Source organism: Trachinotus anak, unplaced genomic scaffold, assembly GCF_046630095.1.
Source record: "Trachinotus anak isolate AG129_WGS33_773 ecotype Australia unplaced genomic scaffold, CSIRO_AGI_Tana_v1 ptg000033l, whole genome shotgun sequence".
Classification (NCBI taxonomy): domain Eukaryota; kingdom Metazoa; phylum Chordata; class Actinopteri; order Carangiformes; family Carangidae; genus Trachinotus; species Trachinotus anak.
In genome coordinates this window covers 2,723,521-2,740,972 of record NW_027273884.1, presented here as the reverse complement: position 1 = coordinate 2,740,972, position 17,452 = coordinate 2,723,521, and the positions used below count along the sequence as shown (strand labels likewise).

Here is a 17,452-nt window from a genome sequence, read left to right as displayed (position 1 = left end):
ACAAAATGAAGTTGGCAGACAGGACTCTGTAAAATGAGAGTGAAAAGCAGCCCGGGTGATGCCGAGTTCGACACCTGCAGCCTTTTTTTCTTTTTTTTTTTAAGAAGCAAGGCCTACGGGGATTTCCATCTCCAGAATTTCTGATGTAAAACGCCCTCAGCAAAAAGATGTCCCAACACACCAGCACTGTGAGGCACAGGGGGGGTCGCTCAAATTCACACTGTCTGTAAACTTAATCGGTTGGCTGGGGCTTATTTGACCTGATGTTTTTTTCCTTTTTTTCACACGTGAATGGTATGTGATGTGTGTGTAGATCCCAGACACACAGACTTTCTTCAAATGATCAAGTAGTTATATTGAGATTCACTTTTCTTTTGAACAAGATATAACAATACGAATCATATTAGAGTTAAAACCCTTCACAAATAAAATTTAGGGCATTTCCTGCTCATTGTAAAAATAAAACCTGCCAGTTTTTTTTTGTTTTTTTTTTTTATCTTAACTGAATTTTTCACCTGTAGTTAAATGTGATGAGCTGCCTCCAGTGGTACCAGGGGCAGTGTGCAAATACAGACATGATTGTGTTATACAATGGGTTTCCTGTCATTAAAAAAAATGCTGCATGTGTACAATCCACTTTAAGAGTGAGCTAACTTTCTCTGGCTCTAAACAGTTTGTTGTATTGACAGCTGGATAGTAACAGGAGTGACACAAACATGACAAACTAATGTGTGTTTTCATCCCTCAACAGCTTTTGGCAGCAGTTAAGTCGGAGAAAGGCATGAGCTCAGCGGTGGACTTATGCTGTTACCATGGCAACAAGGCTCTGGAGGCCATCCAGGCTTTCCCCTCCTCCGAGGCTCGATCCGCCTTGGAGAACATCGCCTCCGCCATCACCAAATTTTGACCTGGACACACACACACACACACACACACACACACACTGCTGTTTCTAAATGTGCAGCCTGGAGTGTCTTTGTCTGCAGAGGGAACAAGACGACACTTAAGAGACAAATGAACATTTGAGCCAGGTGCTGGCTCCTGTCTGGAGAAACTGTTCTGCTCTGTTGTGGATGACAATGTGCATCAGAGATGCAATGGCCATCTCCATAAATGGTCATCATTAAAAAAAAAAAAAAGAAAGAAATAAAAACACATTACTACAGCATCATGTCATGTGTTATGTTGCCTCTGGTACATACCCTTCCTCTCCTGTGTGGAGAAAACATCACGCCAAGCTGCATTTATAAACTGGCAGTTCATTGTCACCTTGCTTATCAGCAAAGGCACATACCAGGCAGAACGTAATTTAAGATGTTTTGAAGAATTGTAATTGTCATCTGGAAAATGTACCGTGAATGGCAAATGATGCAGAGAGCAGCACTTATTCTAACAAAATTTCATTTTTTTTTAGGATCGGTTCACCCAGCGCGTTACTGCATACTTCAGATGATGCTGAAATCATAGCTGCTGGATGTACTTGTGTTTGCCAAATCAAGGAGCAGCTCAAAACCAGTTGTAAAAATGTCTCAGAGTCATGTTCCAGCAAGTATGTACCTCTGCTGATAAGCAGCTGCAAAAAAAATTATTTTTTTAATTGAGTTTGGCGTGATACTCTGTGTACTGAGGGGGAATGGCATGAATCAGGAGTAATGTCATCTATGTTTCCTTATTATGTCTGTCCCCATGCTTGTGTATGTGATCCAAGTCAACCCAGGGGCGGGGAAAGGTCACACAGCCTCTCCCCTTGGCTCGGCCAGCGAGCGCATTGAAGCCCCGCCAAGCAGTAATTATTAATGAAGAGACCTGAGCAAATGGACAGGAAATGCAGAGGTATTGATTGGGCCGGCTGCCCTGCTCTAAGCCGTACAGGCTGGCGCCAGCCTGGTGGCCTGTGGTTTCCCAGGCTGCTGTCTGCGGAGGGGGGGACAGCCAAGGTGTGAAACCAGGCCACCGCTGGCAGCTGTCTGTCACATCACAGCCATACCTGAAGGACAGAGCACAGGAGACAGGATGGGAAAAAGAGAGGGCTGAGGTTACACTGCGAACAAAAAGTGTGTCATGTGTTGGTGCCACATCTGAACTCTCTTCAGGGCTTTGAATTGGGAAGAAGTGGCACTAGTGCCCATATTACCAAGTAATGGTGAAATATGTGACTTAGAAAAAGAGAGATGCCTCAAAAAGAGTGCCAGTTTAAAAGTTCATGCTGTCAGTAATGATGTAAAAGAGAGAATTATCAATCATGTTGTGTGTCATGTGATGTGAAGAGGCTTCCTTCAGGGTACATCTTTTGAGCAATCAGTTGCTTGTTGAGTCCCAGATTAATTTGCAGCATTTGTACTCTTAATGACACTGAACTGATCTTGAAAGATGGTTTAGGGGTGGAAACTGTCTGTGTGGACCAAAGCAGTCGACTTTATTCCACACTGAAATGTCTCAAAGACAGTTTGATGGATTTTCATGAATATTGGTTCAGACATTCATGCTCCACAGAAGATGAGGTGGACATTTGTGGTTTTGAGTGAAATGCTTCTACAATCACTGGATGGATTGGTATGAAATGTGGCGTAGACATTCAGGATGGACTATCGTAACATTTGTGATCCCTGACTTTAATCTATCCAACACAAAGTTTAAGAAATAGCTGCAAAACTAACAGCATTCCCTTTGTGTTTAGTGCTAATTAGCAAATGTTACATGCTAAAACATGGCACCTCCCAAGCATCAGCATGCTGACATTGTCCACAGCTGCAGCCACACAGAGCCTCTAGGCTGCAGACTCTTATTCTTATTTATTTGATGGTTCCCCAAAGAAGAACCCCAGCACAACTTTGCAGTTTGATTCATAGCTTGAAAAATGTGAGCAGCATTCAAAGATTATCCGCTGCAGAGGATGAAGGTGGATGAGAGGAAAAGGGGAGATGACGGGACATAAAAGAAGCAAGTGAGGTTGAAGTGCGAGAGGATGTGATGCGAAGTGAACTATTTCAAAAACAAGCTCCTGTCTGTTGCTGGGTTGTACGGCCACTTCCTCTACTGTTTGGTTTCCGCTGCTTGGGCTTCCTGGGTACAGTCAAGTACAGCATGTGCCAGGGAAAGCCTCAGGCTCTTCATGAAATATGTATACTCGCTGTGAGGAGACATGAGGAAAGTTACATGGAAAGTTAAAAGGACCGAACAAAGAAGGGGGCTGGGGCACTGCAAGAATGACAAATATAGTTACCAAACAAAACTTCTTTAAAGAAAAAAAAGAGAGAGGTCTGGCCTCAGAAATGAAACTGTTGCATTGATGCTCCCAGTAGAAGTCAGCTGTGCACTGCAGAAGAGGAGTTCATAGGATGAGTTTTTTTTTTTTATGTTTTCAACTTCAAGAGGAAAACATAGTTCTTTCAGTAGTAAAGCTAAATGTTTAATGTTGAACAGAAATCGCAGCCTTTTTTCTTCCTTGACAACATTGCTCCTGCCAGCATGAATCTGTTTGATATCTCAGGCGCAGCCCAGAGAAAGAACCGAATGAGGAAGGAGTGAAGTTCGACAGTTTTATATCCTGCGCAGCAGAAACCTGACTCTCTGTTTGCTTACATTTTCCAGTTTGAGAGTCTTGGGTATCATGAAAGCAAGAGCTAGCCAGACTATAAGTTTACATGCAAAACATGAAGTGGGTAACAGCGGCCCTAGTGTGCCCAGCCCAGACGATGAGTGGTGTAATTACAGCAGGGTCCAGTGGAGAGAGTCGGTCAGCACAGTCCGACAGATTCCATTACACATTCACACACACACACACTCATACTTACTGGGGACAGAACGACTGTCAGCTTGCTGGTTTGACAGGAAAGATACAGTCTTATTAGAACCTACTAAAATGGCAATTCATGTTCAAATAACGACAATTTTTGTGGTGATATCCTGAAAAGTTGACCAAAAATAATAGTATTCTCTGTTTCTACTCACCTGTCTTTTTCTTTTAGGGTAAAAAAAGGCTCCTATACAACATCAAATTTAGTTTTTTAAGTTAAACAGGTTCTGCAGTGAATTCGTTTTGGACAGATTTTAAAAGACAAATCAAAATTATTCAAGAGGAGTTAAAATGGAGTGCACCTGGACCTGGTTGTAGATGCTTTTTAAGTTCACTGGTCAAAACTGAAGCAGCAGAGGCCAAAATATCCTGATCTCTAGCCTGTAGAGTGATCCTACATTTCCACTGGTGTGAAAGACCCTACACACATTTATAACAGAGGCTCTCTGTTAGTCAGCCTCGAGCCAAAGCTTTGATAACCCTGATTACATCATCAAGGTTATTTTTTTCAAACTCCCTCCGGATCCACAAAAGGCATTCTACAAATGTTTTCACAGACTGAGCACTGCTCTTTATGAGTGAACTGAAAGTCGTGTGAAATTGGTGGCGTGGGTGATGCAGCAGGACAATGAGCCCTCATAAATACACACACACAGAAAAAGGAATTCATCAGGAGAACCACCCTAATGGACAGATACCTGAACTTATCCTGTGGGAGAGGTTTGCAGAGCATCTCGGCCACAAGCCATCGATGAACAGCTTCTTAATGTTGGATGGATTATTGTAAAAAAACCATAATTGAAGATGTAAACCTTTTGATAATGACAACATTTATAACTGCAGTGTTACCAGACAGAAAGGATAAACACAAGCCAAAGGGATGTTCAACCCAAAACATGTTCTGATTAGTATCTTCTCACAGATCACATTATAAAAAAGATAAAGATAAAAAAACATACTTTATTAATATATTAATAAATTGTCCAGTAATTTATTCATGTATTTAGTTAAGATTTGAGTCTATGGAATCATACAACGCTTTATAAATGGTGCATTATTAGAAAGTTGTAACTAAAGTAATCGGGATATAGTGGGTGAAGAGCAGCTCCAAACCAACTGTAAAATGTGTCAAAGTCATGTTCTACCATGTGTGAACCCACTATTTCAGTAACACTGTTTAAATTGGGGTTTTTTATGTAGTGTGGTGTGATATAGACACCATGCTTAGACGCCACAAAGACATGCAGGTCAGAGTCTCATACATGTGAATGAACAGGATTTTCTGTTAGTGTTTAAACCCTGATGCTTTGACCGTGATGTTTCCCCTGCCTCCCTTCCTTGGATAGACTCCCTGCGGCCCTTGTGACCCCATTAGGAATCAGCCTGTATGTAAAATGACTGAGCGAATATGAGTGTGGAGTGAAATTAGAATCTCCATTTGTCATCTTCTCAATGGCCTATCAGTAAACACCTGCTAATATCATCATATAGCTGACGGTGATGGATGAAAGTCATTCTCCTGAGATGGGAACAGTATGGCTGATTGGCCTCCTTGACACAGACGAGCATATTGGACAAAAATGACACTTTAACGAGCTCTTCCCGGTGTTAAGTGCTGCACGCCGGCCCCTCGTCGCAAGCCATCGCCTGGCTGACCCTGGGCCATGCTTCCCCCTGCACCGGGCCTGCTCGCTCCATTGGCTGACGGATCAGACTGCCATGGAGACAGCTCATTAGTCGAATAATGAGAACCACACCAGCCACACGTTGTCTTGTTATATCATCTATGTATCGACATATTTGCAGAGGGGACAGAACACTGGGTGCTTCTGTGTGCATGAAATAGCCGGTGATTAAGACAGAATTAAGCTACTGTGAGGTGTTGTGTTCATCTCTGACTGACTAAAATCTCTGTTCATCAGTCAAAACCAGTTTACCTGCTCAAGTAACCAGCTGTGGTTAATGGTGCCTCTTGCAGCTCAAAATTTCCATGATTACAAACTCTTATCAATCACTTCACTGGTTTGCCTTCAGCTCCATGTTAAAAACATTTCACACAAATTCTTTTTTTTTTTAAGTTTTGACTCCATACTCTTTGAATATGGGATGATACTGTGATTATTGCTTTACAGACTGTCAGGAGATATCTGAATAATATTTCAGTGATTAGCAAAAATCTCCAACTTCACGGCTTTTTATGCACACCACAGTAAAGGCTTTACTGTATGTAGCACTGCTGCAAATCATGTCACAATAATGCAATAATTGTCTTTAGTGAAGTATTTAAATATCACTACCTGGATTAATGAATAGTTGCATGGAAGATGATCAGGTATATTTGGAGGACACAGTCATCATATGGTGCAGCATTAACAGCACAGTATAAGATATTTAGGGAAAGAATGTTTGCTAAAAAATAAAAAATAAAAGTGCGTAAGTATAATTTACAAGAAAATTGTGTGGTTTGAGGATTAGCAGAAGCATGTTTGTGTTGTCAAGTCATTCTCATTCTCATGGTCTTGTGTGTAGTCTGCGTCATTTAAACTGTTGATCTCCTCCTGGTTTACACACACCTGGAAGCTCAGCGTCGACAGACTGTACTGTACAGTCAGAGCTCAGTCTCATGCTGTTGCAGTCTCTTTCCACTTGAGGGCGATGCTGCCTATGTAATGTTGGCTCTATAGTTCATGGTGGACAGAGATTGTCCCTGCAGATGGAAGTATCACTCCTACCTGCTTCTGTTTTTACTTAACTAAACACATTTTACCATCAGAAAGAGTGGAGAAAGTAAAGCAGCCGTTTGTGGGGCTGTAAAATCACAATGTATAGAAATATATTTATAAATAGGCAATATACGAAGTAAGATTTTTCCTAAGATCATTTTTTAACAATATTCCTGTTTTGCACACGTGTAAGTTGTCGAACTATGCTGGTGACTATTGATGACAGGCCTTGAATAACTTAAAAACATTCTCCTGTTAGTGTATGTTGATCTAGATTTCACTGACACAAATTAATTATTTACTAACTAATAAGGGTTTCTCTATGCCATTACTTTAAATGTTATTTCATAGTGTTCATGTTACAGTGAAACCACAGTATACAGCAACATACAACATCATGTTTTTTATAATAACATGTCTTATTTATTTGATGCTGCCAACAAACTGACCATTACTTAGACCTGAAGCATAAGAAAATATCCAACCATTCAGCAACTTATACAGTGGTGTATAAGATGCAGAGGTAAAGGTAAAGGTAAAGTAGGTATACGATGTACCTACTTTACCTTTACCTACTATAGGAAGTAATCAGGGGGAATAAAAATTATCTTTTACAAGTAAAACTCTTGCACACAAAAGTTTTTAAGCAAAAGTGCAGGAGGATTATCAACAAAATTGACATTAACTATTGTTATGATCAGCTAATAACAGGCAAACTATTATAGACCTGCATGTCTTTATTGAACACATTAATTAAACATTCACAGTGCTGGTGGAAAAAGTAAGTGAACCCTTGGATTTAATAACTGGTCAGACCAGCTCTTTCAGTAGCAGCTGATCAGACCTGCACAATGCTCAGGAGGAATTATGGACCGTTCTTCCTACAGAGCTGCTTCAGATAAGACATGTGCTCAGGATGTCTGGTGTGAGCGTCTCTCTTCAGGTCATTCCACAGCATCTCCACTGGATTAGGGTCCGGGCTCTGACGGGGCCACTCCAAAACAATGGATTAGATTTCTTCTGCAGTAGATTTAGGGTCATTGTCCTGCTGTATCGCCCAGCTTCTACTACAGCTTCTGCGTTTTGTTTTTTTTTTTGGAAAGAATCAGCTCCCTCTATAATGTCCTGCCATATACACTGTGCGCCATGATATGAACATGGTGGACTGAGATATTACCCAGCACTAATAATTGCTTTAAGCTTTTAGCTGTTATTCTTTTTTTTTAACATCACTGATCATCTTCATTCATTCGCCCACTTCTAAGAAGAGTAGCCACAGAATTAAATAATCTCCACTAAACTCTATGAAATCACTCTGTAATCCTTTCAGCTTTGTGAGGAGCGGTTCATTTCAGCAGATGCTTTTTATTTTCTTCTGAGTCAAAGTAGCTCTAACCCACACCTCCAATCAGGTTTCATTAACTGGAGTCCAGGTTTGATAACTTCTAACTCCAGTTAGCTTGTATCAATGCCATTAGGATAAGGCTACACCTGTTTTTCCAACCTACACTCTGAATGTTTTCACTGTGGACAGGAACAATACAATGACTTATGTGCTATTAGTTAAAATAGATTATGTTTGTTCATCATTGTCACTTCGGCAAGGATGTGACCATATTTGGAGACAAATGTATACATAAATGCAGGTGCTTTCAAACGGCTCATTAAGTTTTTTCTCGTCATTGTAGCGCACAAACAGTAAAATCGTACATTTCCAGTCGGTTGCACAAACGCTGGAGGAGAGCACTGAAACAAAACATGTGACAAGTGGCTGGTTTACTATGTTGATTTTTAGTAGTGTAACTGTACTTGCGGGGCGGTGCGGGGCAGTGCGCCCCCCCCCCCACTCCGCTCTCCACAGCTGTGCGGAAGTGACACAGCAGGCGCGCGCCGTGTCACGTCACGCGAGATAGCACAGAAGCCGAGCGAGAAAAAAAACATCAACAAGAAGAAGAACAGTTCCCCGCAAATACCGCGCAGCGCCGGGCCGCGGACATGAGCAACCCGCCGCCGACAGTCCTGAGGGGCCGCATGGACTCGTAGAGGTGAGCCCAAACCCCCGGTCACACGCGTTTACCGTTAATTTACCAAGAGTCAGAGCAGGAGGGAGGGGGGAGGAGGGGGGGCGGGGGGGCTCGTCCACGCAAACATTGCCGCGTCATTAAAATTCACAAACAAAATGTTGCACTGTTGGAGAAACGGAGTGAATATCCGGCTGCACGGCGACCCGGGCTGCTGTTGACGGGAGGTTTTCAGACGGGGCCGTGTCCACAGTTTCCCCCGCGCAGCTGGTTTCTCCCGTGTTTTGGTTCACGGGTTCAGGGGCGGAAGAATGAGGAAGTAGCCGGAGAGTGGAGGCTGGAGGAGGGCTGGGAGGCAGCTCGGTGCAGGGCGGGCATGCACAGCAGAGCCTCCGCCGGAGCAGGGCGCCTACTTTACCTGCTTCTCCTTCGTGAGGGGAACACGAGTGGGCAGTACCTGGTTTTGTGTCAGTCTGAGCTGCTTCAGCCGCTCAACAGTTCATGCAGCCGATCACGGCTGCGTGTCATAGCCCAGCGCCTACATGTTTGTCCGGTCACTGAGAGGTACACTGAGAGTTGTATGTCTTAATACAGTTTAAACTCACATTATGGGTTAGTGGTCGATGTGATCCATGAAGCATGTTTTTATGAGTCACTTTACCGCTTTCCTTTCTTGGCAGAACTTCATCAGGTTATTGAAACGTCTGTCAACTGGGGTTGCAACTAAAGATGATACAGATTAATGTGCAGTTATTTTCTCAAATATTTGATCAGGCGTTTGGTCTGAAAAACGTCAGCGAACAATGGAAAATGCACACTACAAGCTGTCATGTCTTGTAAATGTCCTGTTTTGTTGGACCAACAGTCCAAACCCCAAAGATTTTCAGTTGAATATCATAAAAGACTAAGAAACAAAACAAACATTTGAGAAACTGGAACTGGTTGATTTTTTACCATTTTTTGTTTTCAAATTTATTCAAATGATTAGTCGATCATCAATATTGTTGTCAGTTACTTTTATGTCAGTTGACTTATCAATAAGCACTTGTTTCAGGTCTACTAATGCATGTTACATATATTTATTAATGATGTGTATTACACATAGCTTTTCAGTAACTTTATGTTTTTCATTTATTTTTCTAGGCTATGAATTTCTCTGAGCATGGGGAAGTTTCAGATGAAGCAATGCTTGAGAAAGGCAAGTTCTGCAACCTTTGTCTACACATCTGCAACAGCAGAATTCCTAAGAACTTATGTAATAATTAAAAAACAAATAAATAGATGTAGTGTAGTATAGGTAGCCCTACTTCTTCCAATATGGTACTTTTAGAAGTCTGACATAAATATTTGTGTTGAACAATAAACACAGATTTATACACAGACATAAGATTTTTCAAGAGGTTTGTGGATTTTTTGAATAATATTTGTGGGTCAACCTCATGTTTAAAAGACTTATGAGGTAGAAAAGAAATAAAAAGTCTGATCACATGAAGAACTGACAACGGTTGAACAAAGAAAACATGAATATCCCATTATTTGCAGAACACAAACATGCCCAGGACGTTAAGGAGGAGACAGAGGACTATGCCATTTGCAAGCAACCAGAAGGACTTGGAGGAGGATCTCATGGGGCTACTGAGGCTGGTAAACGGACATCTGCAGAGATGGGCCCCGATACAGACCAGTCCACCAGCAGCAAGAGAGCCAGAGTCTCTGGCGAGGTAAGCAAACCTCAAACCGCTTTGTCTAACTTAAAAATACATCATGGACAACCTGCACATCCTAGTTGTTGGGTAGGTTATGTTGTATCTTTCAGTAAATGTGTTTTCAATGTTATTTCCTCTGTCTAGATGAGGAGGCGCTTGATAGATGAGAGCAGCATACATGAGCCTCTTTGCCTCACCACAACGGGAGAGAAGAGGGATTGCGTCCCAGAGAAATCCAGAGTTTCCTACAGAAAACCTCTCTTCAGCATCTCCCACAGGATCTCAGAGAAGAGGAACACTCCAAGTCTGGAGCTGCAGGCCAGTCACAGTGCCGGGAATCAGCTCGGCTACAGCAGCATCCTCTCGTCCAAGCTCCAAAGCCCAGAGGAAAATGGCCAATTTGAATCCCTCCCCTCCACAGATAGTTTGGGCGAAGCATCGACAACAAACTCCAGTCTTTATCCACTGATTGAGAAGATGTTTTTCATTCTCAATACCCTCAATTCAAGCATGACTCAGCTGCATAGCAAAGTGGATTTGTTAACCCTTGAAGTCATGCGGATAAAAAAGCAGATCAAACCAGCTGACATGGTGACAGAGTTCCAGCCTCCTCCTGAATATCTGCTAACAAGTGACGAACTGAATCAGCTGATGGAGCAGACGTCTGGGGCTGGGGAGCTTGGGTGTCGGCTGCTGGTGCATCTCTTTCCCGAGCTGTTCAAAGTCAGGGAGTGCTCTCATGATTGCATGGCAAGCAAGAGAACACTGGAGTCTTTACATCTGCAGCTGATCCGTAATTACGTTGAGGTATGCTACCCTTCAGTCAAGAACAACAGCGTCTGGCAGGAAGAATGTCTCCTTCAGATAAATGACTTCTTTAATCGCTTCTGGGCACAGAGGGACATGGAAAGCGCACGGCTGCTCAGGAAGCAGACAATTACAAACGCTGGGATAAAGGCTGAGCATCCTCAAACCTACTGTTTCATTAATGAGCAGGGTCAGGAGGAGCATATCGCTCTAGATAACCAGCAAAGTAGCCTGGCTGCATCAGACCTTGCTTTCAGTGCACAGGCCACAGACGAGTTCGATGAGTTCTCCTCCCCTGAGGACTTGATTATTTTTCTTATGCACCGTCTTTTCCCTGAGGTGTTTGAAGAGGGGAAAATGCCTGAAGGCTCCAGCAGTCTTGGTAGCATGGGGCAGCTAATTCTGGACTCCGACAAGATGGAAATAATAAGAAAGTATATGGAAGCGAATTTTCCTGATGTGCCTGAGGACAGCTGGCTCCAGGTCTGCATTCAGCATGTGGAGGATGCACTTGAGGGTCCGCACAGTAACGGCAACGGGAGCGAACCTGACAATATAAATGATGAGGCCTATGACCTGGCCAGCCTTCCAGAAGATGTTTCTATTATTAAGGTTCCAGAGGTGGGTGATTACGAAAGGCCCAGTCGCAAATCCAAAAAGTCTCTGCTTACACCCGTGGATTTTGACAATCTGGAGATTCCTCTACCAGACTTTACTGTCCCCCAGGAGTACCTCTTATCCCGGGAGCAGCTGAAGAACAACTATGAATGTAGCTTGTCCATTGGGAATTTTGCCTCTCGGCTGCTGGTGCTTATGTTCCCTGAGCTGTTCACCCATGAGAACACCAGAAAGCAGTACAACTGCAGTGGTTCTCTTGGGAAAAAGCAGCTCGACCCTGTTCGTGTAAACCTGATCCGTCATTATGTGCAGTTAGTATACCCTCGGGCCAAGAACGATAGGGTGTGGATGTTAGAATTTGTGGGAAAACTTGATGAGAGGTGTAGGAGACGTGACACAGAGCAGAGGAGATCCTACCTGCAGCAGCGCAAAGTGTATGGTCAAGAGTCAGAGCAGGACTTTCTTTGCCAGCTGAACCAGCTCAATCCAGATAATATCAGAGAGGATCCCGATATTCCCTCTTTACCTCCTGAGAAAAGCAGCAAAGACTTTTGCAAAATTCCCCTGGATGAACTGACTGTTTCCAAACCCGACTTCCCTGTACCGTCTGTGTACCTGCTCTCAGACACCGAGGTGCGGGAGATCGTCCAGCAGAGTCTCTCTGTTGGGAACTTTGCTGCCCGCCTGCTGGTGCGCCTCTTCCCTGAGCTCTTCACCCAGGAGAACCTGCGGCTGCAGTACAACCATTCAGGGGCCTGCAATAAGAAGCAGCTTGACCCCGTGCGCCTCAGATTGATCCGTCACTATGTGGAAGCAGTGTATCCTGTGGATAAGATGGAGGAGGTGTGGCACTACGAATGTGTGCCAAGCATTGACGAACGCTGCCGGCGCCCTAATCGCAAGAAGTGTGACATTCTTAAGAAGGCCAAGAGGTCAAGCATTGTGTCCTAGTTACAATACTTTGCAGTTAGGCAACACTTTTTGTCATAAAAATAATTGCACAGTATATAAGCTGAAACCGCATTGTTGAACTTTTACAAACTGTCCTATGTAGGATGAAGCCAAGCTGTTATGAGTTTCTTCAGTACTATTCTTAGTCATATTTTACCTTTGGACTACAGCAGTAGATGTTGTAGTTATTGTAGTCTTATTGTTGGAGAGAGAGTTAAAACTGCTTCTATTTATAAGCCAAAACTGTCATAGCTTATCTAACATACTTTGTTGATAAATGTTGTAGCCTTAAAAACAATAACAATGATAGTAGCTAATAGCATAGGTCACACATTTGCTCTATGGATAGAAAGGATTCACAATGATGTGATATATTTCCATTGCAGTTACTGATGTAGCATTGTGCCACCACTGTTTTAATAATAATGTGCTTATGTTAAGCCTTCTTATAGAAATTTATATTATACAATTTAACATGACAATGGTTCATGATAACCTCTTTCTAATAAAATCATAGTTAAAATATGACATGATTGGACTGTTTTACATGATGGCACTAAACTGTGTCTGTTGAGGTATCTAATTAAGAATTATGAGGAGACAATTACTGTGGTTTAATAGTGGAAAAATATGCATTTTTTTGCTAAACTGTTTTGCACTTTAAAGAAATTGAAAAAGTAGACATTGTAGACATTTTATGCAGTTTCTAACCACAAACCCAGGGAATGAGAGGTGTCCATTTTCCAGAGTCCTGAACATTTCCCAACACGGGTGTACCAATGCACCAATAACCTTTGTACGATGTAACATAAATATTGGTTCTACTTACCATTTTCTATTTTTGTTCCAATAAAAATGATTCAATGAGGAATTACACAAAAAACTGGTAGAAACCCCAACATGTCCAAGTTAGAGTCAGATGAAAACTCATCAACTTCTAAGAAAATGTGACGTGCTCTTCATCGGCCCAGTCATCATGACATAATTTTCTAATTTCAAAACGAAGAAGTGCACGTTTATTAGGGTAGTCACACAGTGTAGTGGGGAAAGGTAGACATTCAAAATCTTTGTCCCTACCAACTATCTCATGTCAACAACCACTGAGAACTCTTAACTTTACATTATACCTTTGAAACTGAATCCAGAGTCAACTTGTTGAAGACCATTCAAATTGCCAGTCATCTGACAGCATTTCTCTGTGCTGTTGCCTTCACTAGCCAATCGTATTACAGTCAGTCCTGTCCTATTCAAGTTCATGGCTTAAAGGCTTCATCCTTGGAAAGCTGTTTCCACTTCCAGCGCCTTAATACAACTTTGTACTTTTCTGTACTACTGGTTTCACCAAACACCCTTCTGATGACGACTCTCATCAAAGTAACAGTGTTGTCTTGGTTCTCCGACAGTACAAAGTCCAAAGTGTCCCCAACTTTCACCTAAATACAGAGTGAAATATGAGTTAGGTCAAATTAATTAAAGGCCCAATGGAAATGTGAGAAATGAGGGCAGGAATACATCATTTGTAATCGTACATCACTCACCGTTTTACTTTTCTTGATCAGTTTTTGCCCATTTAGCCAGAGCTTGTTGTTGTAAAAGGCATCTTCAATTTTACTGTTACATGACAAAAGAAACACTCAGCTCACTTACGGGATAAAAGGGGCTTTTCTGTTTACAAGATACATTTGATAATGGTCAACTAATAAAAATGCCCAGCAGCTTTAAATAATAGATCTGTACAGTAGACACTTGTGAAGATGAACTGACTCACTTGCGTGTTATGTCCAGGCCAGCTTTCATGACGATATCATATCGGAAAGACTGCACGTATTTTTCCATGTCTTTATAGTCCTTGGGTTGATTGGGGTCCTCATCCACCTCATCTTCATAATCACTGTCCTCTGGGTCTTTCTCATCCTCATCCTCCTCCTCCTCTTCCTGTGCTCTCCTAACAGCACCTTTCTTCTTGCTGCTTTTGAACCTAAGATGATGAACAGACCAACCCCTCACAGGGTCTCTGCCATGGGAAGCAAGCCTGTGACAGCCAAATGCGGGGAATGCCGAGCAGCCCCACAGCTGGCGTGTATGGATAGTCCTGGGACACCAGGCAGTCTGCCTCAGTCCGTATCCAGCAGCCAGCAGGTGGCGGGAGTTCAGCCTCCCTAGCTGCCTCATGGCAACCGCCTGCACCACCAAGTTCTGCATGTTGGTGCCCCACCCAGACACTAGAAAAACACAACAGGTTAGGAAGCATTAGGCTACATTGCTGACCTTCTTGTGACAAATTCAATTGTCAACGTCAAGCCAAAGTTATTGTCATATACTGTGGTAAACAGATTGAGTTCATTAGTATACATTCAGAGTCAAGAATCAAGGCTGAAGAGTAACTGAGCCATTTCCAGTAGGAGCCCTATGTTGTGAATTATCACTTAAAATTGTTTGTTACTTTTTCTTTGTTTTATCCTGTAATTTCATAACTACTTGTTATCTTAGAAAAAATATATATATTTGCTTTTTTATTGTTGCTAAATTACCTTTGTAAACAGTGTGGTAAGATTATTTGGATTACAAAGTATGCAATACTATCCAACAATATTTACCTTCAAAGTAAAAGCCTCACTTTATTTCAGGGTTGTGTCGGTAATGTAGTAATAAACTTTACATTTAAGACGTTTACACTGATTAAATATAAAAGAATGATAACACAAAGGGTGCATAGTGCACCTTTTTTTATTTCGGAAGTGATGTTTGTATGCCTGTGCTTGACACCAGCCGACAACAGACATACACGGGAAGTAGCGCTGCTCCAGTTGTAGCTTATTTTGCCTGCATGTTTGCTGCAGTTTGTGGAGCTCTTCGTCATGATTTCATACAACGACTACGACAATGACACTGACTGAGTTTGGCATTTTAAGGCTGAAGTTGAAGCCGAAGCAGGCACAGCTAGCTAGTAGCTTCACTTTTCTTCAGCCAGCCCGTGGACTCAAACCCACCCCCACAGTACACACAGCTTTCATTAGCTGCTAAATGCTAAGCGCTAAATACGGCGCTCGTCACATCCAGTCGTTATTTGATAGTTCACTCACCTGAGGGACAACCTTTCGTGGCTTGTGTTGCTGTAGCTGGTCGCCTCTTCTGGCTGGACACTTATTCCCAGCTGGTGTGAATGTGCTGCCATCTGCCGCACTGGAGGAGAAGGACAAGGCGAGCAGACGCGTGAACTCACCAAGCTACTGTCCACCTAACCTGTGAGTGAGCCAAGTCAGCCAAATGGATGCAAAAGCGCCCAGTGTGGCTGCCACACACTTATTTTCATACAGAGTAATGAGTCGTGTTTATACCACAGAAATAATTTAGTTTAATGAATGCTATCATAAAGATTAATAGGCAATCTCGCTTTTTGCTGAGGGAGTAAATCTTTTTTTTATTGCTTTGAGAGGTTGTGCAACTATGTAAAAGATTTACACAATGTCATTTTTAAATATTTCATCATATTTGAACCAATATTTTTAATATTTATTTAAAAAAAAAGATCATCCAAAAGTGAATTAAAATCAATATAAAGTGTAATGTTTATGATGAGCTACTTATATAAGCTCTTATTATAGCAGGAAGAGTAAACATTCTCTGCCTTACTTTTACACTCCGCATTTAAACACATTTGTTTTCGTGTTCTTTTCCACAGCAGAGGTTTTGAGCTGTCATGGTAGGAAAAGCACAGGTGTCATTATTTACATTAAGAGTAGCTCTGTTGTATTTCACCCGAGCATTCACAATCGTAGGAACCTGAAACTGAAGCAGCAGAATGGAATTCAGCCATCATTAACTTTATTGTTTCCCTACTGTGACATGTTGAGACGTTAAAAAGCCCTTTTGGTGTCCATGAAGCAGCTCCTCCAGTACACATCATCCCCATCCAGCGAATTTGAGGATCCAAGTCAGCAACATTTTTTAAATATCCATGGGTTTTCCCCAGACATTTATTGCAACTTTTATTTATCCAGCATAAGATAAATTTGAATACATATTTTAAAAGTTAATCAAGTTATTTATACAGCCCATTTGTTTATAATGACAACAAGAACATTTTTAACATTTTACAAGAAGCTTAAAGTAGCTGCGTATTGTGTTATGTCTGAGCAGTTATGTACTTGTCAATATAACAGCTTGAATACTTTATTACTTTAAGGGAATTTACATCAACATTCAGCTTCACTACAATTCATAATGTCTATAGTGTCACTTCAAGTGCATAATACTGGTGTCACTACATTATTGAAAACAATACAAGAGCGAGATGTCATTTGCGAGGATGCATACAACATGTTCCTGTTAGATGTTACAAAAAAAGTCAGTATTATAAAGTTTGTATGATGTCCATGTGTAAACGTAAGGGCATTTACATCTTTGCATATACTGCCTGCAAACTGTGTTCAAAAAAAGTCAGGGCTCCTCCAGGTAACAATGTCTCTCGAGGAAACATGATGACATGTTGGAGTGTGCTGTGCTCTTTTAACTCTGAGCACATTTGACATACATGGGACAGTGAAATCATCATTTTACATATTAAAATTTGAGTATTATTTGTTTTCTACATACACATAATGGACATATACTACAGTATATCATATATGCTGGTGGTTTACATTCAGGTATGTTTTATGGTTTTTAACACATTGTCTTAGCAGGAGGAAATCATGCAAATTTGAGCATGGAAGTAATGACCTTTTGTTTTTTGATAGATGGTAATGGTAGTGACTCATACATCTACCTGTTCAAAAGTATTGTAGATTCAGTGTAAACCTGTCCTTGTCTGATTGTGAGATTAATGTA

The 17,452-nt window shown here is 41.7% G+C and overlaps 3 protein-coding genes across 4 annotated transcripts in view; 2 read left to right on the top strand and 1 right to left on the bottom strand.

Moving 5' to 3' along the window:
* Positions 1 to 1,166, top strand: part of pdss2 (prenyl (decaprenyl) diphosphate synthase, subunit 2) — a 29,786-nt gene extending 28,620 nt beyond the window's left edge. The window contains exon 8 of the mRNA XM_071471341.1: positions 752 to 1,166. Coding sequence (XP_071327442.1) covers positions 752 to 907 — 156 coding nt within the window. The 3' untranslated portion in view covers positions 908 to 1,166. The remainder of the gene's footprint in view (positions 1 to 751) is intronic.
* A 7,250-nt stretch (positions 1,167 to 8,416) lies between these two features.
* bend3 (BEN domain containing 3) lies at positions 8,417 to 13,147 on the top strand. 2 transcript variants are annotated; one of them, XM_071471315.1, is made up of 4 exons: positions 8,417 to 8,564; positions 9,684 to 9,738; positions 10,083 to 10,261; positions 10,391 to 13,147. In XM_071471315.1, the coding sequence occupies exons 2-4, from the start codon at positions 9,687 to 9,689 to the stop codon at positions 12,620 to 12,622; spliced, it is 2,463 nt and encodes an 820-aa protein (XP_071327416.1). In that variant the 5' UTR covers positions 8,417 to 8,564; positions 9,684 to 9,686; the 3' UTR covers positions 12,623 to 13,147. The 2 variants fall into 2 exon arrangements, with proteins under 2 accessions (XP_071327416.1, XP_071327415.1); XM_071471314.1 differs by lacking the exon at positions 8,417 to 8,564 and adding an exon at positions 8,971 to 9,104 and having other exon boundaries at positions 10,391 to 12,762.
* A 74-nt stretch (positions 13,148 to 13,221) lies between these two features.
* Positions 13,222 to 15,845, bottom strand: mtres1 (mitochondrial transcription rescue factor 1). The gene is made up of 4 exons (XM_071471317.1): positions 15,706 to 15,845; positions 14,391 to 14,844; positions 14,161 to 14,233; positions 13,222 to 14,055 (listed from the first exon to the last, which is right to left on the bottom strand). Exons 2-4 carry the CDS (start codon positions 14,822 to 14,824, stop codon positions 13,876 to 13,878), a joined length of 687 nt encoding a protein of 228 aa, XP_071327418.1. The 5' UTR covers positions 14,825 to 14,844; positions 15,706 to 15,845; the 3' UTR covers positions 13,222 to 13,875.
* Positions 15,846 to 17,452: the final 1,607 nt, after the last annotated feature.

Coding starts and splice junctions, on each gene's coding strand:
- mtres1 (XM_071471317.1), bottom strand. CDS start 14,824: ATGCAGAACTTGGTGGTGCAGGCGGTTGCCATGAGGCAGCTAGGGAGG. Junction 14,234..14,390: donor GGCCTGGACATAACACGCAA/GTGAGTCAGTTC, acceptor GTCATGTAACAG/TAAAATTGAAGATGCCTTTT. Junction 14,056..14,160: donor TGATCAAGAAAAGTAAAACG/GTGAGTGATGTA, acceptor CTCTGTATTTAG/GTGAAAGTTGGGGACACTTT.
- bend3 (XM_071471315.1), top strand. CDS start 9,687: ATGAATTTCTCTGAGCATGGGGAAGTTTCAGATGAAGCAATGCTTGAG. Junction 9,739..10,082: donor TGAAGCAATGCTTGAGAAAG/GCAAGTTCTGCA, acceptor CATTATTTGCAG/AACACAAACATGCCCAGGAC. Junction 10,262..10,390: donor GAGCCAGAGTCTCTGGCGAG/GTAAGCAAACCT, acceptor TCCTCTGTCTAG/ATGAGGAGGCGCTTGATAGA.